The following is an 18930-nucleotide window of genomic DNA, read 5'->3' on the forward strand; positions in this document are numbered from 1 at the left end:
AGGACAAAATGCTAGCCTCTCTTAAGTAAAATGCAGCTGGACTAGAATTATCACCACTATTGCTTTGTAACAGCTTAAAGATTATTTAGAATGTGAACAGATAGAAAATGATGAAAAGTCAGAATGATTTTTCATGTGCTTTACATATTTGTCCCAAAATGAAATTATTGCACTAATTTCCAGAAATTCTAAAGCATTTTAAAAGATCAACATTTTCTCTTTACCATAATACATAGAAGTCCAACATTATCATTATAGTCTTTGCCATGCCTGTTGTCACTTACCCGAAAGTGTATTTTCAAAGTTACAATATTACATTTCCTACAGAGCATAAGCAGGAAAAGATTTCACTCATCAATTAAGTGTGCTAGCACCAATAGTGTCCTTCCAGTCAGTGAAGAACTGTCAAGAGACAAGGAGTAGCATCCTTAATTAAAGGATGAGAGTACTGGAATGCATGCCTTCAACACATGGAACAAGGGGATTAAATTATGGGCAGATATATTGTAACTGCATCAGTGACTTTATTGGTAGAGCTACATGACAGCTCTTCAGTTCCACTGCTGTGCTCTCCAGCAGGATTTATGAAATACCCGGTATTTGGAAAGATGATAGACTGGAATCCAAATAAAGCTATAATCCATCCTGCCTCTGATAATAGAGCTATTTCTTTTCCTTTATTCAAACAAAGAAATCATCTGGGGTTTTTTGCTATTTTGCATGCAGATATCAAGACATACGGAAAGTCTGTGCACCTGTAATGAAGGAGAAATACAAAATAGCTGACTGCATGTTTCATTTTCTGCAATGATACAGTACAGAGGATGTTTGGTTAGGATTGTTTGAAATGGTATATAATGTTAGAGAAGGCAGTGAACGGAAGAAAAGAAGCAACAATATTTTCCAATAGATTTGAAGCTTGAGAAAGTTGTTAGTAGTTTGATAGGCAGTCTCATTTCTCCTTATGTGTGACTCCATACGTACCCTGAATCCTTCTGAAACCAACATCAAAGAGGAAAGGATTCAAAGAATTTCACCATACACACTACAGGTTGGGCAACGCAAAGTCATACTTAATATTTTTAAGGGTCAAAGACTTGAAATTTTTAGAGATTCAGGACTGCCAGAGACTAATACCAATACTTTTTTATTTTTTGTGAAAGATCAAAAGTCTCAGGGACTGACCCACTTAAAGTTGCCTGACAAACCTCTGAACTTTCACTACATGTGGGGACTTTGCAGGCATTAACCCTTCTTAAAGCTCCTGGCATGAGACTCACTGATGTCCAGCTGAACATCATTTATTCTCCTTCAGTTCTAATTTTCAATTGTAGTTTCAATACTGTCATATGTGACTAAGTTTACATAGGTGGTTTATAACATTACTATCAGATTTTACTAGGCCATAGTGTTTTTTATATTCACTGCAAATAATTAGACTTGCTCACAGATGTTGTCTCCACCTTCTCTTTTTATTAATAACTAATCTGTTCCAATCCCTCTTCCAACTTTACTTACCCTGTAAGAGGGAATAATCATGTACTGTAAATAAAATCAATCAGTTACTGTTGTCTTTGTCAAGAGATGCAGTTCTGATACAACTGTTTTCTGAAACATGTGCACATGTTCTGAAACAGTGTGCACATGCCATTGCCTTGTCCCAAAACGAAGAATACAGAAGAACAGAAAATACTCTTTCAACTTCTATTTCTTTTCTTTACAGTTCCCCTTACCTCTATTAACTTTATGATAATATATCACTGTGCACCTTTTTCAGCAATTTTCATTCCTCCATACATAAGCTTCTGTCAGCTTGAGGTGTCATTTCAACTTCTTACTCTGATAATGATTTATTAAAGGCCACATTTTTCTAATGTTAAAATTGTTTTTCAAATTTGCTTGTAAAAACAGAAAAAAACCCTGTATATACTCTAGTGACTCACAGTATTACAGGACTCACTAAGGAGATGGTCAAGGTTTACAGCCTAAGTGCATAAGGCAGTTTTCAAAGTTTTATATATATATATACATATATATATATATATTTTGACAGCAGAAGTAGACATCCCATATCCATTTACCATCAAATGCATCTATCTAATCAGTTAATATATGTTAGTATATGCAACACAGTGGAGGAGAAAATGAAAAAGTAGATAACTTTAGACTTCCATCTGAACAGAAAATACTATTCAAAACACTATGGGACTGTAGGAATAATGATATCATGAGAGCCACTTTTGAATATGAATTTGAAATATCACACAGTGTGAGAAGCCAAATCAAGTAAGACGGCAGGACATGCTTTTCCAAGCCAGGGTCAGAACAGTCATATGTAAATTCAAAAATCACTCAAAATTACTGTGTGTAAAAAGCTTTTACTAGATAAACAGAAATATCCAGGTGAACTCTTCCAGAACTACAAGTAAATATTACAAAAAGGCATCCAAACAGTTTTAGATAATTTTCTGAAATACTTACATAAAACAATTTCCCTCTTTCATAGGTTATGGAAGTAAGGAACAGGACAGGATCTGAGCAAATGATCTCTCTAAGAACTGCTGCATGAACAGTTCACATGTGGTTACTCACATGTATTTTTCTCTTAACGTTATCTTATTCCCAGCACAAAGACCAGCATTTCAATCTCCAATAACTTACATATGCTATATTTCATTTTCAAAATGGCATTAATGAGTCAAACTGTTTAATATAACAGAAAGTCAATATAACTTGACTATCCTAAACTCTATTAAAAACACGAGCTGCAATCCACTACTCTACACAGCTTTGTGCTACAGACTTCAAGGGACAGCCAAATCTTCACAGCTGATGCCCTAGTCTATACTGAATCACCACCTACGCATGTATTTTAAAAGTCAGACAGTAATAAACACAGCATTTTTTGGCCTTTATTCAGGTAATGGTCTACTAAGGCTGCACATCTGAATATACACTTCTCCATGTTATGTATGCAAAGAGAACCAAACCCTGGAGCACACAGATAGAGAGGGAAAGCATCTGGTTTGCAGTTCATCCAGATCAGCCATGTAACAGCAGACTATGGAAAAGACTTACATTGTCACAGACCTTGCCCACCAGTTGATTATTCATGGCATATGAATATTTCTACCTTGTAGATTCATTTGTGCTTGTGTTTCATGGACAAAAATGACTGCTACGGTAATGTAGGAGCACTTTGCTTACATATCGACAAGGTGCCCGCTCCAGAACTGTTCAATCATACACAGAGGCACATGTGCTCCCCTCAGGAAGGTACCCCTTCCCTTTGATTTGGGGAATTAAGCCCTATTTTGTTAGTCCTTAGTTCAGTAAATCCCAGATTTTTTCCAAGTATGCTCTTACCCACAACAGTGTAAAACAATCCCCAGAGCTAGCTCAGTACCAATCCAGCAGTTTTTATCTCCTCTGTGATACATTAAATGAGGACAGTCTCAAGACTGTCACTGTCAGAGCTGTGTTCCATGCAACATTAGAAAAGCATCATTTTAAAAAGCCAGTAGCTAAGACTGCTCATGAAAAATGTCACTATTGTTTTGATTTTGGGGGGATCCCACATTTTAGCATTTGTAAGACAGCAATCTGATTCAAAGCTACTTCATACTAGAACAGAATACCTTTTTCAACATTACAGCTTAAATAACAAAGTAAGTGATTGTGGGTTCAGTCTGTAGCCAGGGATTATGCAAACTGAAATGAAAAGTAGTTTCTTTATCTCAAGTAACTGAGAAAAAGAAAGTATAAATTGGAAGAATAAAATTATTTGTTGAGCATTGGAATTGATAAGTTCCTTACCTGACTGAAAGACTTCCAAGGTGTTTGATAATTTGTCATTCTAAATGTGCATCTCTTTCAGCTATTAAGAATCTATCTTTTCTCTGGGCTAAAATAGCACAGAAAATCCTTGACCTTGCCAAAATTATATGAAAACCGGCAGCACCTGGCATCTCAGAAATCAGTCCTTTCTCCACACTAGTACAGACCTTTGAATCTTAATTTTATTGTAAAAGATTGTTTACTCCAAATAAACATTGTGGAGAAGCAGAAGACATAGTGATGTTTCCCTTCTCTCTGGTGCTTAGTGTACAAGTGCCATGCATGTCCCCAGGATTAGGAAGTGGATTTACTGATTGCATCCTTACAATGAAAGAATGCTTCTTACTCAGGAAGGGTTTAAAGAAATGGGCAAGACTATAAAGCACATAAATCAATTTTTTTTATAGACATAGTTTTTCTTAGACATAGGCAGAAGTACATCAATATCAGCAGAACATGTTGATGAAAATAAAAAGCACTTTGATTTTCCATCATACGCCAAATCTAGCCTCAAGACTCACCTAAAGGTTGCATGACTAAGAGACTCAGTACAATTCATTTTAACCAAAGTCCCGGAACAGAGGAAAAACTCTTTCCTCTGGCCATGCTGCCCATAATACACAAAAGGAGGTTGAGCGGAACACCAGAGGAAAATGGTGCCACTGGGATACCAATAGATGATGTTCACTGTAATCATAAATTTTTGAAAACTCCATGGTAAAATGATGGCAGAAACAGAGTCAGACATTAAGCACTACTGAATTCAGTAATTTTCTGGTTTGCTTGCTTTAGAAATATTTCGTAACCCTCAAAAGCAAACCCTTAGTAATGAATTCTATGCAACACAGAGGAGAAAGCATTTGAAAAATGGTAATATCTCAAAAAAAAAAAAAACCAAAAAACAGAACAGGCATACTAAAAAGAAATAAAATCAAAGAACTTTGTATTGTCAGAGCTACAGGTCTATGTCCTCCACCCACCATAAAAACAAAACAAAGCAAAACAAAAACAAAAACAAAACCGAAAACTATTGAGGCGCTCTTTTAAACTCTGCAGCTGAACAAGCAGTTCTGCAGCAAGAGTCATTGGAGATTTTTTAGTGAAATATCACAGTGTACTGGGAAAAGACAATAAAGCTTTTGCAGCAAATTTGTACTTGGCCTTTTTCGCTTATTTTCCCTGTCTCCTAATTGAGCTTAATAATTTACTGGCATTCATACATCAGGATTTATACCAAGTAAAATAAAGGTGCCCTGGGTTTATAGACCTTGAAGGCAGTTTCTGTTCATGGTTATCGATACCATCCAGAAATGAAACTTAATGGAAGGATTAGAGGTACAGACAAGAACTGCAAGAACTGTAAGGTATGGCGTTGCACAGTATGTGTGCCTGTCTCTGAAAGAGGAAAAGAAATTGGGAATAACCTTCCTCCTTTTCATTCTCCTCTTATTCTTCTTTTCCTCTATTTCTGCCAACATATATTCATTCTTAGTGGATGAAACAAAGACAGACTAGTGCTTTTTCATTCCTCTCATTATTTCTGTGGTTAAGTTCAAATTTAACTGTAACTGCCCTGTGTTTCAAATGACTTTATGCCACACAGACTTGCAACATCACACTTACCTTTTTCTTATAATATATGAGTGAGTGCATCGTACTTTCCGTAACAACCTTTTTTGCTGGAAAAAATAGCACTTTTTTGTTCCAGGAAAACACACTTTACACATTCAACTCTACAGAACTGATGGACGGGGTAGAGCAGTTGATGTCATCTACCTGGACTTGTGCAAAGTGCTCGACACTGTCCCACACAAAATCCTTGTCTCTAAATTGGAGAGACATCAATTTGATGGGTGGACCACTCGGTGGATAAAGAACTGGCTGCAGAGAGCTTAAGTACTGTGGTATAACTATGGAGTTAAGTCTTCTACCCATACAATGTATGCAAGGCACAGGTGTAAATCCCCACAGAAGAACCATGGAAGCTATGTCCAAAGGAGTAGAAAAGACATGCCATTTAATGATCCACTGTGATTTGCCAACATACTTTTGTGTTATAATTTCAGATACAGAATTTAATCCAGAAATGTCTATTCACATACAGTCACAACTTGTTCTTTGCCCAAAAATACCTATTATATACAGTCGTATGAACATCTATGCATGTCTAGATATAGACATGCAGACATACACACAGCAAAGGTGAAACTGATACTATGTTTTGGTGTGTTACCTTCCCTTATAATCTTCCTTCTGCAATGATTTACAGTTAACTGAGGAAAAGTGCGTTAGAAGAACCAAATATCAATAATGTTGGGGTTTGTGTGGACAGATGCACCTTTTGCATCTTGAAGTGATGATATGTATTGGTAATAATAAGTATTCTCTTGTACAGTACAGACCCAGCCAGCAGAAAGCTTGTAAACTGGTGTCAGATATTAAGTGAAAAGTTGTTTTATGTTTCCCACAGGAAGATGTAATATGGATGGCACCATAAAATTTATATGTAAATATGTAAAATTATTTAATTACATTACTTGAAATTTTATAAAAATATCAACCTAAGATATGCAGGTATGGCAAATGTCTTCTTTTTATTTCTTTTTTTTTCTTTTTTTCCTGGCAAAGCTACAAGCATCAGCAAACACTACCTTGTGCAGAGAAATGAAAACAAAACAGCTATTGATAGCAATCCCTATTATTCCCCAGTATTGACCGTACAAATGAACAAGAGACATCCCAGCACAGATCTATCATGTCTGGTTTCATTTTACTCACGAAACAAACAAACAAACAAAAAGTCTGTTGTGTAAACGTGTGACATATTGGTTGAAAATGGCAGCTGAGTTAGTATTTGGCATAGTTGAAGAGGGAAAGACAGGAGTGAAAGTTTTACGTGACTTGGAATTTCTTGTGTTTCAAGCACAAAACAGAGCTCTTTTTGATTTGTGCTTAATGGAAACTATGGTAGCTAACAGATGTTATGATGCCTGCAGAAAACAACAAATAATGATCACCAGCCAAGGAAACTGTTATCCTCTGAAATTAAAAAGGATACTGCAGTTGCTCAATTCCTACAACCTTGTATTTACTCAAATCACATCTAATAAATGGGGATAAGCCATACACTTGCAGACCACAACAGAGAAAGATATCAGGGTCAATAAAGGCCAAAATGAGGTGTCCCAAGAACCCTGTAACCTTATCTCATGATTAAGTACACAGAAAAAAGTAGTATTTTAGATGCCAAATACAAGTAAGGAAATACATTTTCTTGGAAGAATCAATACAAATGAAGTTAGAGAAATTTTCATGTTATTTTTCTTAGGAAAAGGAGGATTTCCAGCCAAGGGAAAAAAAAACAAAAAGAAAAGAAAAAGAAATTTAGGAGAGTCAGATTAAAAGGGAAATTATGTAAAAGTATATTCATTCTTTGCTTTGACTAACTTTAATCAAATGCAAGAAAATCATTAATGGATGTTGAAATGCTAGTCCAAATAAAAAAAAATCTAATGTATATTATTAAATAGCATTATTACATCCTTCTTTCAGGTGGTAAAAATGATGATTGTGGTTGTGCTGACATTTGCCATCTGCTGGCTGCCGTACCACATTTACTTCATAGTTACTGGGATCTACCAACAATTAAATCGGTGGAAATACATTCAGCAAATCTATTTGGCCAGCTTTTGGCTCGCCATGAGCTCTACAATGTACAATCCCATTATCTACTGCTGTCTTAATAAGAGGTAAGAGCTGGTTATGAAAGAGTTGGTATGCATAACTTCAACGAGAATATAAATGGTTTAAATGGGATAAAAGACAAAAAAAATCACTTGAGTAATTTTCAGTTAGTGGGAAAGAAAACAAAGCACAAAAAAAAAACCCCTTTCCTTTAGATTTGTACTTGAAATTAACCCCAAGAACCAAATGTCCAGTTCCAGTAGTTATGTTAGTCTAATTTCAGAGCAAAACTCAGTATTCAGAAACCAACCCTTCCTCTTTCCATACAGCAAAATTTAAAATTTATAGCAGTTTAATATTTTTTTTGCTTGCAAAGCACTAAAATAAATAAGTAAAGACAATCATTAATGATATACAGTGGAATCTGTATGTTCACTAACTAATGGTAGCCACAGATTTGTTTTGCAGTACTGGAAGGATATAATATAAAATGTGGTTTACTGTGTACTGTAATGCTTCACCATTAGATATCTACCAAGCTCTGAGGTCTGTAACAGGCTACTAAATCAAATATTACTTCATACTGAATTACAGTGTAGCAACACCTTTTGCTCTGAATTTCAAAGGCATTGCTGTTGAGTTTGGAGAGATATTTGGCGGTTTGAGACTATTGGATTGCAGAATGAACTCATGCTTTTGATTTCAGCTTGTAGGACCGGGATCTAAACAAATGTCATCCTAGCCATATTATTTTTCAGTATTACTTCTCATAATGGAGTCAGTATGAATCAGTATTGAATAAGTAATTTAAACATTATTAGAAATCTCTTTTGAATGAACAGCCAGTGTCAAGTTTAATTGCTGACAAGTTTTACACCAATTTTGTTGAATATTTATAAAACCCCACTAAGGATCATGCGATACCTGTGAAAAGGAGTCTAACTGAAAATGAAGTGACCAAATGATGGCAAGCTTTTATTGATGGAAAAACACTGGATTTTGCCTCCTTGATTAGAATAGCTTATGATGCCTAACATGCATTGTCTTTCAAAATGTCAAGGTAATGCTCTATTTCATACAATCTTCTTCCCCTTTTGATGATTACAACTGTTTAAAGAAGATGTAAAGTTCTAGTATCCCAGAACAATACCCTAACTCAAATGGCAAATTTCCTATTAATTTCAACAGAAACCAGAATTCTCTGGATGTCCAATGTCTGCAAAATCAAAGGCGAAGAAAGATCATGCCTCATATTTTATCATTTACTACCATAAAACCTCTAAAACGCTGCCATTTTCTTCAAAAACTTTTTATGAAGAGTCACAAAAGATGTTATTCAGAAAATGTTAATGTCTCATATGGCTTGTATTGACACTCGTACTTTAGTACAACCAGTGTTTAAGTGCAAAACTAAACATCTGGATGAAAGAATATAATCAACAAACATTTCATAATTTTGAGACACATTAAAGGTCATCTTGTACAGAATGTAATGCAAGGAGGAAATACTGGTGAAAGTTTTCTTATAATTATGCTCAATATTGAAATCAAGAAGCCAGAACGCCTGCCTCCTATTCATGCAGCAGGAAAATACAGCCTGTTGTTGGGAGTCAGATCAATTCATGCAGTATTGTTACCTCTACTGGATCTAACATGAGATGGAGTTACACCACCTATCCCCAGCCTCATCTTCCAGGCTAATTGGGGTTATGTGTCTTCCAGGCTTATATATCTAGACAAAGAGGGCATTATTTCAAGATGAAGAAAAAACATGCCCTGAATAAGAAAGAGAAGGTGAGACAAAAAATAATACAGCCTAAAGATATTTAGGTTTTACAGTCTCCTTCACTAATAAACCCATTTCCATCAGAGGTTCTTTCAGTATTTTTTTCAAATTCTGTAATTCCATCTGAACAGAGAAACCCTAAATAGCAAGTTACCTGCTCGTTTGTCACCATATGACAGCTCTGTGACAAACCTGAGAAAAAGGAAGAGGAAGAAAGTTATTTCTGTGAGACAATTCAACTTTCACTGAAAACAATCTGATTTTTTTATCTGTAGTCATCACTGTGGTAGCTTTACCATTGCTCCAAAAAGCTTATAGGCCCAATAAACAACACGGCTGATCATTGAAACAGAAACAATAGAAGCAAGACAAAGTGAAAAAGTCTGGTAAGTTTTAGGTCTAGGTGAAAATGTGCTCTTTTGAAGGTTACATATAAATATACAGCAAATTGCTTACCTAACATTTAACTTCTATTCTGGAAATGCATACACACAAAAAGTAGCAGTAGTCCTTATAGTAAATCTGTCCCTCTGAATTGAAATAACATTATACACTTCTGAACATTGCAAGCATTAATATGCTAAAGCCTCTAAATTCCCATTTATGCATTGTTCATGTTCAGTTTTCAACTTTCTAGGATCTTCTTTTGTTATTACAAATAATTTTCAAATATGTGATATGAACAATTAGTCATTACATTATTCCCATTTAAGCATCTCTGTTAGAAAGGGAAACACAGAAGGGACATCGGAATCTGGAAGCTGGGATGGTATTTTACAGAAAAGAATGCTATAAAGTTTCTTGCTGAAAGAAGATGAAAATATAGGTGCAGATTTCTTCACAGCTCAAACCAAAATAATTTCTGTGAAGACAGTGCTGTGAAAGCTGGTGTTTGCTTATTCAGGCAAAGGAAGGGAAATTGAGTACAAGGAAAACACCAATGTTAAAATGTAGGGAAAGTATATTGAAAATCCAAAACAGAAATGAGCTGTTACCAGTAGCTTCTTTTTACCTTACTCAGACTTTTGTCAAGGAAACTCCCACTAAGTTCACCACTAAGAGGATTAGGCACAAGATAATCAGCCAAGTCAGTGTCCTGTCAGCACAATATATATTTTGAGGTGAAGGCCTGTGGCTGGCTCACAACACAGGCTTTCACCAAACATCTTTCCTTCCAGGTTCCGAGCTGGCTTCAAACAAGCTTTCCGTTGGTGCCCCTTCATTGAGATGTCCAGCTATGACGAGCTAGAGCTCAAAGCAGCTAGATTTCATCCCACTCGGCAAAGTAGCCTATATGCTGTGTCCAGAATGGAGTCCAGCATGACAGTGGTGTTCGACACTAGTGACGGAGACAACACCCATGCCAGCCGTAAGAAAAGAGCAGCTCCAAAGGACATCAGTTTCAATGGCTGTTCACGGAAGAATTCCAAGACTGTCTCCACAGCCTCAAGTCTCATCAGTTCACTGCACACATCAGCAGATGATTATTCCTGAGCATTTCATGGTGACAGCTGCTAGAAGGGCAGCACTGGACAATGCTTTCCTACTTTGGGACTAGATATTCATGCCACAGGAAAGCAAACATAATTCCACTGACAAAACCTAGCTATAAATACAGCGAGACTTTTAAGCATCACTTTTCTGCTTTGGAGAGAAGGAGGAACTTGAAGACATACGTATGCTTCAGTTTGAAAGCACACGCTTAATACACAGCAATGTTGGTAGCAATTATCTGAAACAAGCCAATGGCATAAAATACATTGTTTCAGCTGTATCTGACCTGTGGCATTTATGTTTCTCTTACTGTAATGTAACAGACTCCTTATTAAAGCTGAAATGCATCATGGTTTCTACTATGAGTTTATTAATCCCACACAAAATTACAAGAGATCTGATACAATATTTCTTTATAATGAAGACATAATGAGCCCCAAGTCTATTTTTCTGTTTGTTTGTTTGTTTTGTAATTAAGCCCTATTCCCAGGCAAATAAACAAAAGGGCATTCACGTGAATGAAGTTCAGCTCTGTCTGCAACAGGAAAATTTTTCAACTGTAGATGAAAAATATTTTTTTTTAAAGCAGAAAATCTCCAAGGGGCTAAGTTAAATTCTACCCAAGTTTCTATATTAGTGAACATTAGATTCCAATGGTAGGTGTGCTTCCAGGAGGATTCATTGCTTAGATGAACGTCTTGTATCTTAGTGATAAGTTGTTTAAGTACTAAAAACTTTCTCTAATGACCTTAACTGGCCCTTTGTGATTGACTTTAGAAAGGACAAAAGATTTTAAACTGGAGATTCACATACAAGAAAAATACCACTGTGGCAATAAGCTCTTCTCTGCAGAAGATACATAACATATCTCACTATGAAACACCTCTACCAGTAAAAAAATATATGGGTTGTTTTCCAAAATTTTCCATGTAAATGTATCTTCTGCCTGCATCTGAAAATATGTTAGGCGTTATTACACAGACACTTCCCCACCTGATTCAGGGAAAATCCACTATCACTGTTGCAAAGAAAGCTGAATTTACTACAAAAGTGACCAGAGAGCAGCCTTTGTTTCAGATAAATGGCTATGTCAGTTGCATCAATCAGCTGGTTGTTTGAATGCTTGTTCTCAAACAGTTAATCAAAACTGGAGCAAAAGAGTGTCTTCCCAAGACGGCCAGACAAGCACAGAGGAGTGTATACCTGACTCAATCCAAGACAGTATCAAAGCTGAGCAACTAACAAAGAAGTTTGAAGAGAGAAAGGCTTGAACTGGGTTTAGCTCACTTTCTTTCCCAGCAACTGGGAATGCCCAGCATTGTGAGCATATGTTATGAGACTAGTAACAAGAATCATGTTTGTACTGTGATTCATCTGTATAGTCAATTGCTGTATTCTGCTAAGTATAATTTGAATTTGTACCGTGATTTCAGTGCCTTGCTGTATCACTCGGCTATATCAAAATCCTGTGTAAGACGAAACATCCTCAAATAAGTAAATCTAGTACTTAACATTGAACTCTCCATGCGTGAAATAACTGAAGAACCTGGTCATAGAGTACTGTACTCTGATAAAAACGTATCATGATTCCAGACTCACAGTTTTCCTATCCAAGGCCTGATCTTAAATCCTCTGAAGCAAAGAGCTGTGGTCATTAATGGCTTTCCTTTTAAATTTAAAATCTAAATTTAAAATTTAAATTTAAAATCTAAATTTAAAATTTAAATTTAAAAAGTGTTTAACAACTCTGCTGAGAAGATTCAGGATAGCCACACACAAAAAAATAATGAACCTAGGCGTATTAACCTGATGGTGATGTATTACAAATATGTGCTGTAAATTCCTCTGTCTGCTCATGTACAACTTTTGAGGAACATGTATGTATAGTTGTTATATAAACTGTCTTTTCTAACTATGGCTGTTACAAAATCAATGTTGATAAACGCCAATACATGGATGCATGTTTGAACAAGACAGTTGTAGTGAGATGAAGTTATTGTTTCTAAATGTAGAGCATGACTCTTTAAAAGTTTTATATAAAAATATATATCACAAATACACAAAACATGCTTGTTTTGTATATACAAAACATGATACTTGGTTGACAAATATTGAGGAACCAATAGTGGCTTCTTCACACCTATGCCTTTAATCAGTGAAACAATTTCACTTTACTAAGTATTTTAGGATATATTTGGGAAATAAGCAGGAGGAGTTGGAAACCTGTGTTAAATCAGGAGATTATGACCTGGTGGCAATTACAGAGACGTGGTGGGACAGCTCACATGGCTGGAATACAGTCATGGAGGGCTATGTCCTTTTCAGGAGAGACAGGCCAGCCAGGAGGGGTGGTGGGGTTGCTCTTTATGTGCAGGAGAAACTACAATGCACCGAGTTCTGTCCGGGGACAGATGACGAGCGAGTTGAGAGTCTGTGGGTGAGAATTAAGGGGCAGGCTGGCATGGGCGATACTGTTGTAGGTGTCTGTTACAGACCACCAGATCAGGGTGAGGAAGTTGACGAGGCCTTCTACAGGCAGCTGAGGGCGGCCTCACAGTCACAGGCCGTGGTCGTCATGGGGGATTTTAACTTCCTTGATGTTTGCTGGAAGGACCACTCGGCAACCCAGCCACAGTCCAGGAGGTTCCTCCAGTGTGTGGATGATAACTTCCTCCTGCAAATGGTGGATGAGCCGACCAGGAGAGGAGTGCTGCTGGATCTCATCCTCACTAACAAGGAGGATCTGGTTGAAGCAGTAAGGGTTGAGGGCTGCCTTGGTTGCAGCGACCACGAGATGGTGAAGTTCAGGATCTTGTGTGGTAGGACTAGTAGAATACCAAGTAGAATCGCAACCCTGGACTTTAGCAGGGCAAACTTTGGCCTTTTCAAGCAATTGCTGGGGGAAATCCCATGGGCAAGGCTGCTTGAAGGTAAAGGGGCCCAAGATAGTTGGTTGGCATTCAAGGATTGCTTTTTCCGAGCTCAAGATCAGAACATCCCGACACGTAGGAAGTCAAGGAAGAGGGCCAAGAGACCTGCGTGGCTAAATAGGGAATTGCTGGGTATGCTCAAGTGGAAGAGGAGAGTTTACAGGTCATGGAAGGAGGGGTGGCCACTTGGGAGGAATATAAGGCTGCTGCTAGAGGATGTAGGAAGGCAGCTAGGATGACTAAGGCCTCCTTAGAATTAAACCTGGTGAGAAGGGTCAAGGACAGCAAAAAGAGCTTTTTCAAATACATGGCAGATAAAACTAACACCAGAGGCAATGTAGGCCCACTGATGAACGGGATGGGTGCCCTGGTGACAGAAGATGCAGAGATGGCAGAGTTACTGAATGCCTTTGTCTCTGTCTACTCTGCTGCAGGCAGTCCTGAAGAGCCCTGTACCCCGGAGACCTTAGATGAAGTCAGGTCGACGGAACGGTTTGCCTTAGTCGATGAGGACTGGGTTAGAGACCAGTTGAGCAATCTGGACATCCATAAATCCATGGGTCCAGATGGGATGCACCCGTGGGTGCTGAGGGAACTGGCGGAAGTCATTGCTAGACCACTCTCCATCATCTTTACCAAGTCTTGGGAAACGGGAGAGGTGCCTGAGGACTGGAGGAAAGCAAATGTCACTCCAGTCTTCAAAAAGGGCAAGAAGGAGGACCCGGGTAACTATAGACCGGTCAGCCTCACCTCCATCCCTGGGAAAGTGATGGAACACCTTGTCCTTGGTGCCATCTTAAGGCATATCAAGGATAAGAGGGTTATGAGGGGCAGTCAACATCAACATGGCTTCACCAAGGGGAAATCATGTTTGACCAATCTCTTAGCCTTTTATGAGGAAATAACACGGTGGATGGATGATGGCAGAGCGGTGGATGTGGCCTACCTTGACTTTAGCAACGCATTTGACACAGTCTCCCACAGCATCCTCACAGCTAAATTGAGGAAGTGTGGTCTGGATGATCAGGTAGTGAGGTGGACTGTGAACTGGCTGGAGGAGAGAAGCCAGAGAGTTGTAGTCTATGGGGCTGCCTGTAACTAGTGGAGTGCCTCAAGGGTCAGTACTGGGACCGGTATTGTTTAATATATTCATCAACGATTTAGATGAGGGAATTGAGTGTACGACCAGCAAGTTTGCTGATGACGCTAAGCTGGGAGGAGTGGCTGACACGCCAGAAGGCTGTGCTGCCATCCAGCGAGACCTGGACAGGCTGGAGAGTTGGGCAGGGAATAACTGGATGAAATATAACAAGGGAAAGTGTAGAGTCCTGCATCTGGGCAGGAACAACCCCAGGTTCCAGTATAGGTTGGGAAACGACCTGCTAGAGAGCAGTGTAGGGGAGAGGGACCTGGGGGTCCTAGTGGACGACAGGATGACCATGAGCCAACACTGTGCCCTTGTGGCCAAGAAGGTCAATGGCATCCTGGGGTGTATTAGAAGAGGGGTGGTTAGTTGGTCGAGAGAGGTCCTCCTTCCCCTCTACTCTGCCCTGGTGAGACCCCATCTGGAATATTGTGTCCAGTTCTGGGCCCCTCAGTTCAAGAAGCACAGGGAGCTGCTGGAGAGAGTCCAGCGCAGGGCAACAAAGATGATTAAGGGAGTGGAGCATCTCCCTTATGAGGAAAGACTGAGGAAGCTGGGTCTCTATAGTTTGGAGAAGAGGAGACTGAGGGGTGACCTTATTAGTGTATATAAATATATAAAGGGGGAGTGTCTCGAGGATGGAGCCAGGCCCTACTCAGTGGCAAACAATGATAGGACAAGGGGTAATGGATACAAACTGGAACACAAGAGGTTCCACTTAAACTTGAGAAGAAACTTCTTCTCAGTGAGGGTGACAGAACACTGGAACAGGCTGCCCAGGGAGGTTGTGGAGTCTCCTTCCCTGGAGACATTCAAAACCCGCCTGGACACATTCCTGTGTAACCTTATCTAGGTGTTCCTGCTCCGGCAGGGGGATTGGACTAGATGATCTTTTGAGGTCCCTTTCAATCTCTAGCATACTGTGATACTGTGATACTGCGTGTGATACTACCCCCTAGAGAAATAATCTACTGATAATCTCACCGTATATTGTGGTGTAGTGGTCTCAAAAACACCCTTAACATTCCTGTTGCTAACACTCCTCTGAAGTTACAGGATATTCCTGTACAATGAATGAAGAAATCTGTGCTTTTAATCACAGCATTGCTTTAGCAAAACATTATGATGATACATGGAGGAAATCCAACCCTGTCTCACCCTCAAAAAGCATGAGGGGTTACACAGTCAAACAAGTAGCCTCCAAAATGCTTATCTGATGAAAAGACTTCATTGCTCCCTGAACTGCCATTTTGCTATGATGTTCCCTTGATATAGGTAGGAAAGGTTTAACTTTCATGTCTCCACAGACAGGATGTTTAGTGTAAGTTTTCGCTGGCATTCCCCTGACATTGGCTAAAGTGCCCCATGACTACATTTAAACGCAGATATTCAAAAGATGGCTACATTTAAACACAGCAGTAAACAAGAACCTCCTATTTCACCAATATAAGTTTCAAAACACAGATCTTCAAAACTCACTTAATTAATAGAGATTTATAACACCTTTGTCTCAAGTCTTCCATATAAAAGCATGATGTTGAGAGGAAAACTGAACTCGGAGCTTGGAGTAAGCTCAGGATGCTCATACAAGATGCAGCCAGTAGATTGCAGCCTGTAGCTACTTGGCAGGGATCCCTTCACAGCCTCCCTTCCAGTGCAAGTCTTATTATCAAGGTTGTGAGGCACTGGCAGAACTGCATGGCATGAGCTACTTGTGGCATTTTTATGTCTGGTAACTAAATGTGACAATTGAGGTAGGGCATTGACCAATACTAATATACATTTGCAAAAAATAACATTCAAAATGAGCTAGTGCAGAAAAAGAGAGCAAAACACAAGTTTTAGAAATTGCCTTTTTCTTATCTAGATAAAAACATTGAGGTATTTTGGATGTAAATGTTTCTTCTTTAATAACAGTGAATTCCTTTTGCAGCAGTAAACAATCTCCTATTTGACCAATACAAATTTCAAAACCTTCCAGGCTGTTCTCTCTAAGAACCGTGGAGTTTATAAAAACACTTTTCCCTGATGCATTTATTTCAAGAGTTCTGAAGTTGCCCCAGCTCACATAGAAATTTAAACCTGCTGTATAGCTCCCCCTAGTTCAAGATGAGCTTTCAGTTTAGAGTCCCCATTCGTATGTGTTGTTTGTACATCTTGTTACAAATGATGCAGCAATAGCGCTTAGGATACACCACTGTTTACAAATGCTGTGTGAGCTCCTTGTATTAAATAATTCATTCAGTTCAATTTAAATCCTCCTGTTCATGAGCAGGTTCAAGTGATTCTGCATTAGTTATTCAAAATGATTTGTAAGTGCAGTCAGAGATAATTCTTTATCAGTCCATGAGCAGTTGTTGTGGGTATTTAAATTCAGATTGTTTCAGATAGTTTAATATATCACATGGTATACCATTATTGGCTAATCGGATTCCCTCTTCCTATCTATAAGACTGAAATGTGCATATTGGATTACAACTGGAATCACATTTCCCAAAGCAAATGGTTACATTTACAAATACCAAACCTGCCTGTTATGAGTAGTCTGTAACATAGCCTCTGGAATCACTATTTCCGAGTTTCCCAGGAGCAAGTTTTTCACTGCAATATCCGTGATGCAAACAAAAAGGGACACCAGGGCCAGCCACATGAATCGTATTTCCAAAGCACACTTACTTTGAAAATTCATGTTGCCCAGCCTGCTTCAATTTATGTTTTAGATTAAAAAACTAATCATTTATCAATAGACATTCACCAACAGAACGCTACAAACCTGTTAACACTTGAAATAGCAGCTCACTATAACACTGCCTACAAATTCATATACAAATGAAAGTGACAACAGATCAAGTCCGTAGATCTTGTAGATGTATAGTAGTAGATGTAGTCTTGTAGATGTATACTTTCTGTGTATAGCATACACAAAAAGACTTCAGGCAAGCTCCTTCCTGAGTGCAAGGGAAAACTTCCTGCAGAGCATCTCCAGATTGACAGAGGTTCTGCCAGATGGGGTCTGACAAGCTAAGGACAGGGAAATATTCCAGCATCAAAGGACTCCACAGAGTACCCCAGCCAGCAGCTCTTTCCGGTCTGCAATACTGAAATATACCTCCCAGATGTTAACTGAAAAATTTAAGGCAACCAGCCACACTTTGAAGACCAAAAGTACTGCTCTCCCTTGGCCCAGATCTCTACAGTAGGGAAGGAAGGAAGCTCTGTATTCAGAATTGTGTTCTAATATGTTCACAGTGTTCATTCTGATATTAGTAATGAGCTAGGTAAGGCTACCCACCTGGAGCAGTTCTCCTGGACCTTGACTTCAACAAGGCAGAAAGGAAGTGATCTTCACTTTTCCTCCCATACCCTGCATCCCAGCACCCTCGGGGCTACTAACCAAAGATACTGCTGTTTCCCAACCAGCTAATATGTATGGGGCAGCAGGACCAGTACTAGCAGAGGAAAAAGACAACAAGCCAAACAGTTTGTCCCTGGGTCCAAAATTACTTTTCATAGCTTGTTGGCCATGTAATTCCCTTAAAATTGACAGGATGTTAGTGGGTATAGTTGCATCTATTTATTGTGAACCAGTATCACATAAACCAGACTTTATTTCTCCCCACAGCAGACATTCATAAGCTCTTTTTTCCCCAATAGATCCTGTGGTTCCTCAATAGTTTTCCCATATTAACCTAAGATTCTGGCTCCTAATCCCTTCCTTCTGCTCTGATCCTGAGGCAAAACACAGGAGGGACTGAGGGAAAGAGTTTCCTCAGCAGGAACCCTTTGAAGTAGCCTCCATTTAGCACAAAATTTAGCCCAGCTCGCTCTGTGTCAAGTCTCTCACATAGTCTGATTAGAGCTCACTGCCTTCTGGCAAAGTTGAATGGTTTGAGGAGACTGTAGATGTTCCCTCATCACAAAAGAGATCAGCCTTCAAAATACTCTGGTGTCACTAGTCAGACGTCTTAGCCTCTCCTTACAGGCACTGATCAGGCATCACAGAAAGATTAAGCTTTCACCAAAGAAACTACAGACCATCAGTCAGAGGATGTTGT

General features: G+C 38.8%; 1 protein-coding gene across 1 annotated transcript in view; it reads left to right on the top strand.

The window, feature by feature from the left end:
- TACR3 (tachykinin receptor 3) overlaps positions 1 to 12319 on the top strand; it is a 32885-nt gene extending 20566 nt beyond the window's left edge. The window contains exons 4-5 of the mRNA XM_062636707.1: positions 7390 to 7586; positions 10486 to 12319. Of these exons, the coding sequence (XP_062492691.1) occupies positions 7390 to 7586; positions 10486 to 10801 (513 nt within the window). The 3' untranslated portion in view covers positions 10802 to 12319. The remainder of the gene's footprint in view (positions 1 to 7389; positions 7587 to 10485) is intronic.
- Positions 12320 to 18930: the final 6611 nt, after the last annotated feature.

The sequence above is a fragment of the Pezoporus occidentalis genome, unplaced genomic scaffold (genome assembly GCF_034315485.1).
Source record: "Pezoporus occidentalis ecotype Australia unplaced genomic scaffold, CSIRO_AGI_Poc_V1 ctg49, whole genome shotgun sequence".
Classification (NCBI taxonomy): domain Eukaryota; kingdom Metazoa; phylum Chordata; class Aves; order Psittaciformes; family Psittacidae; genus Pezoporus; species Pezoporus occidentalis.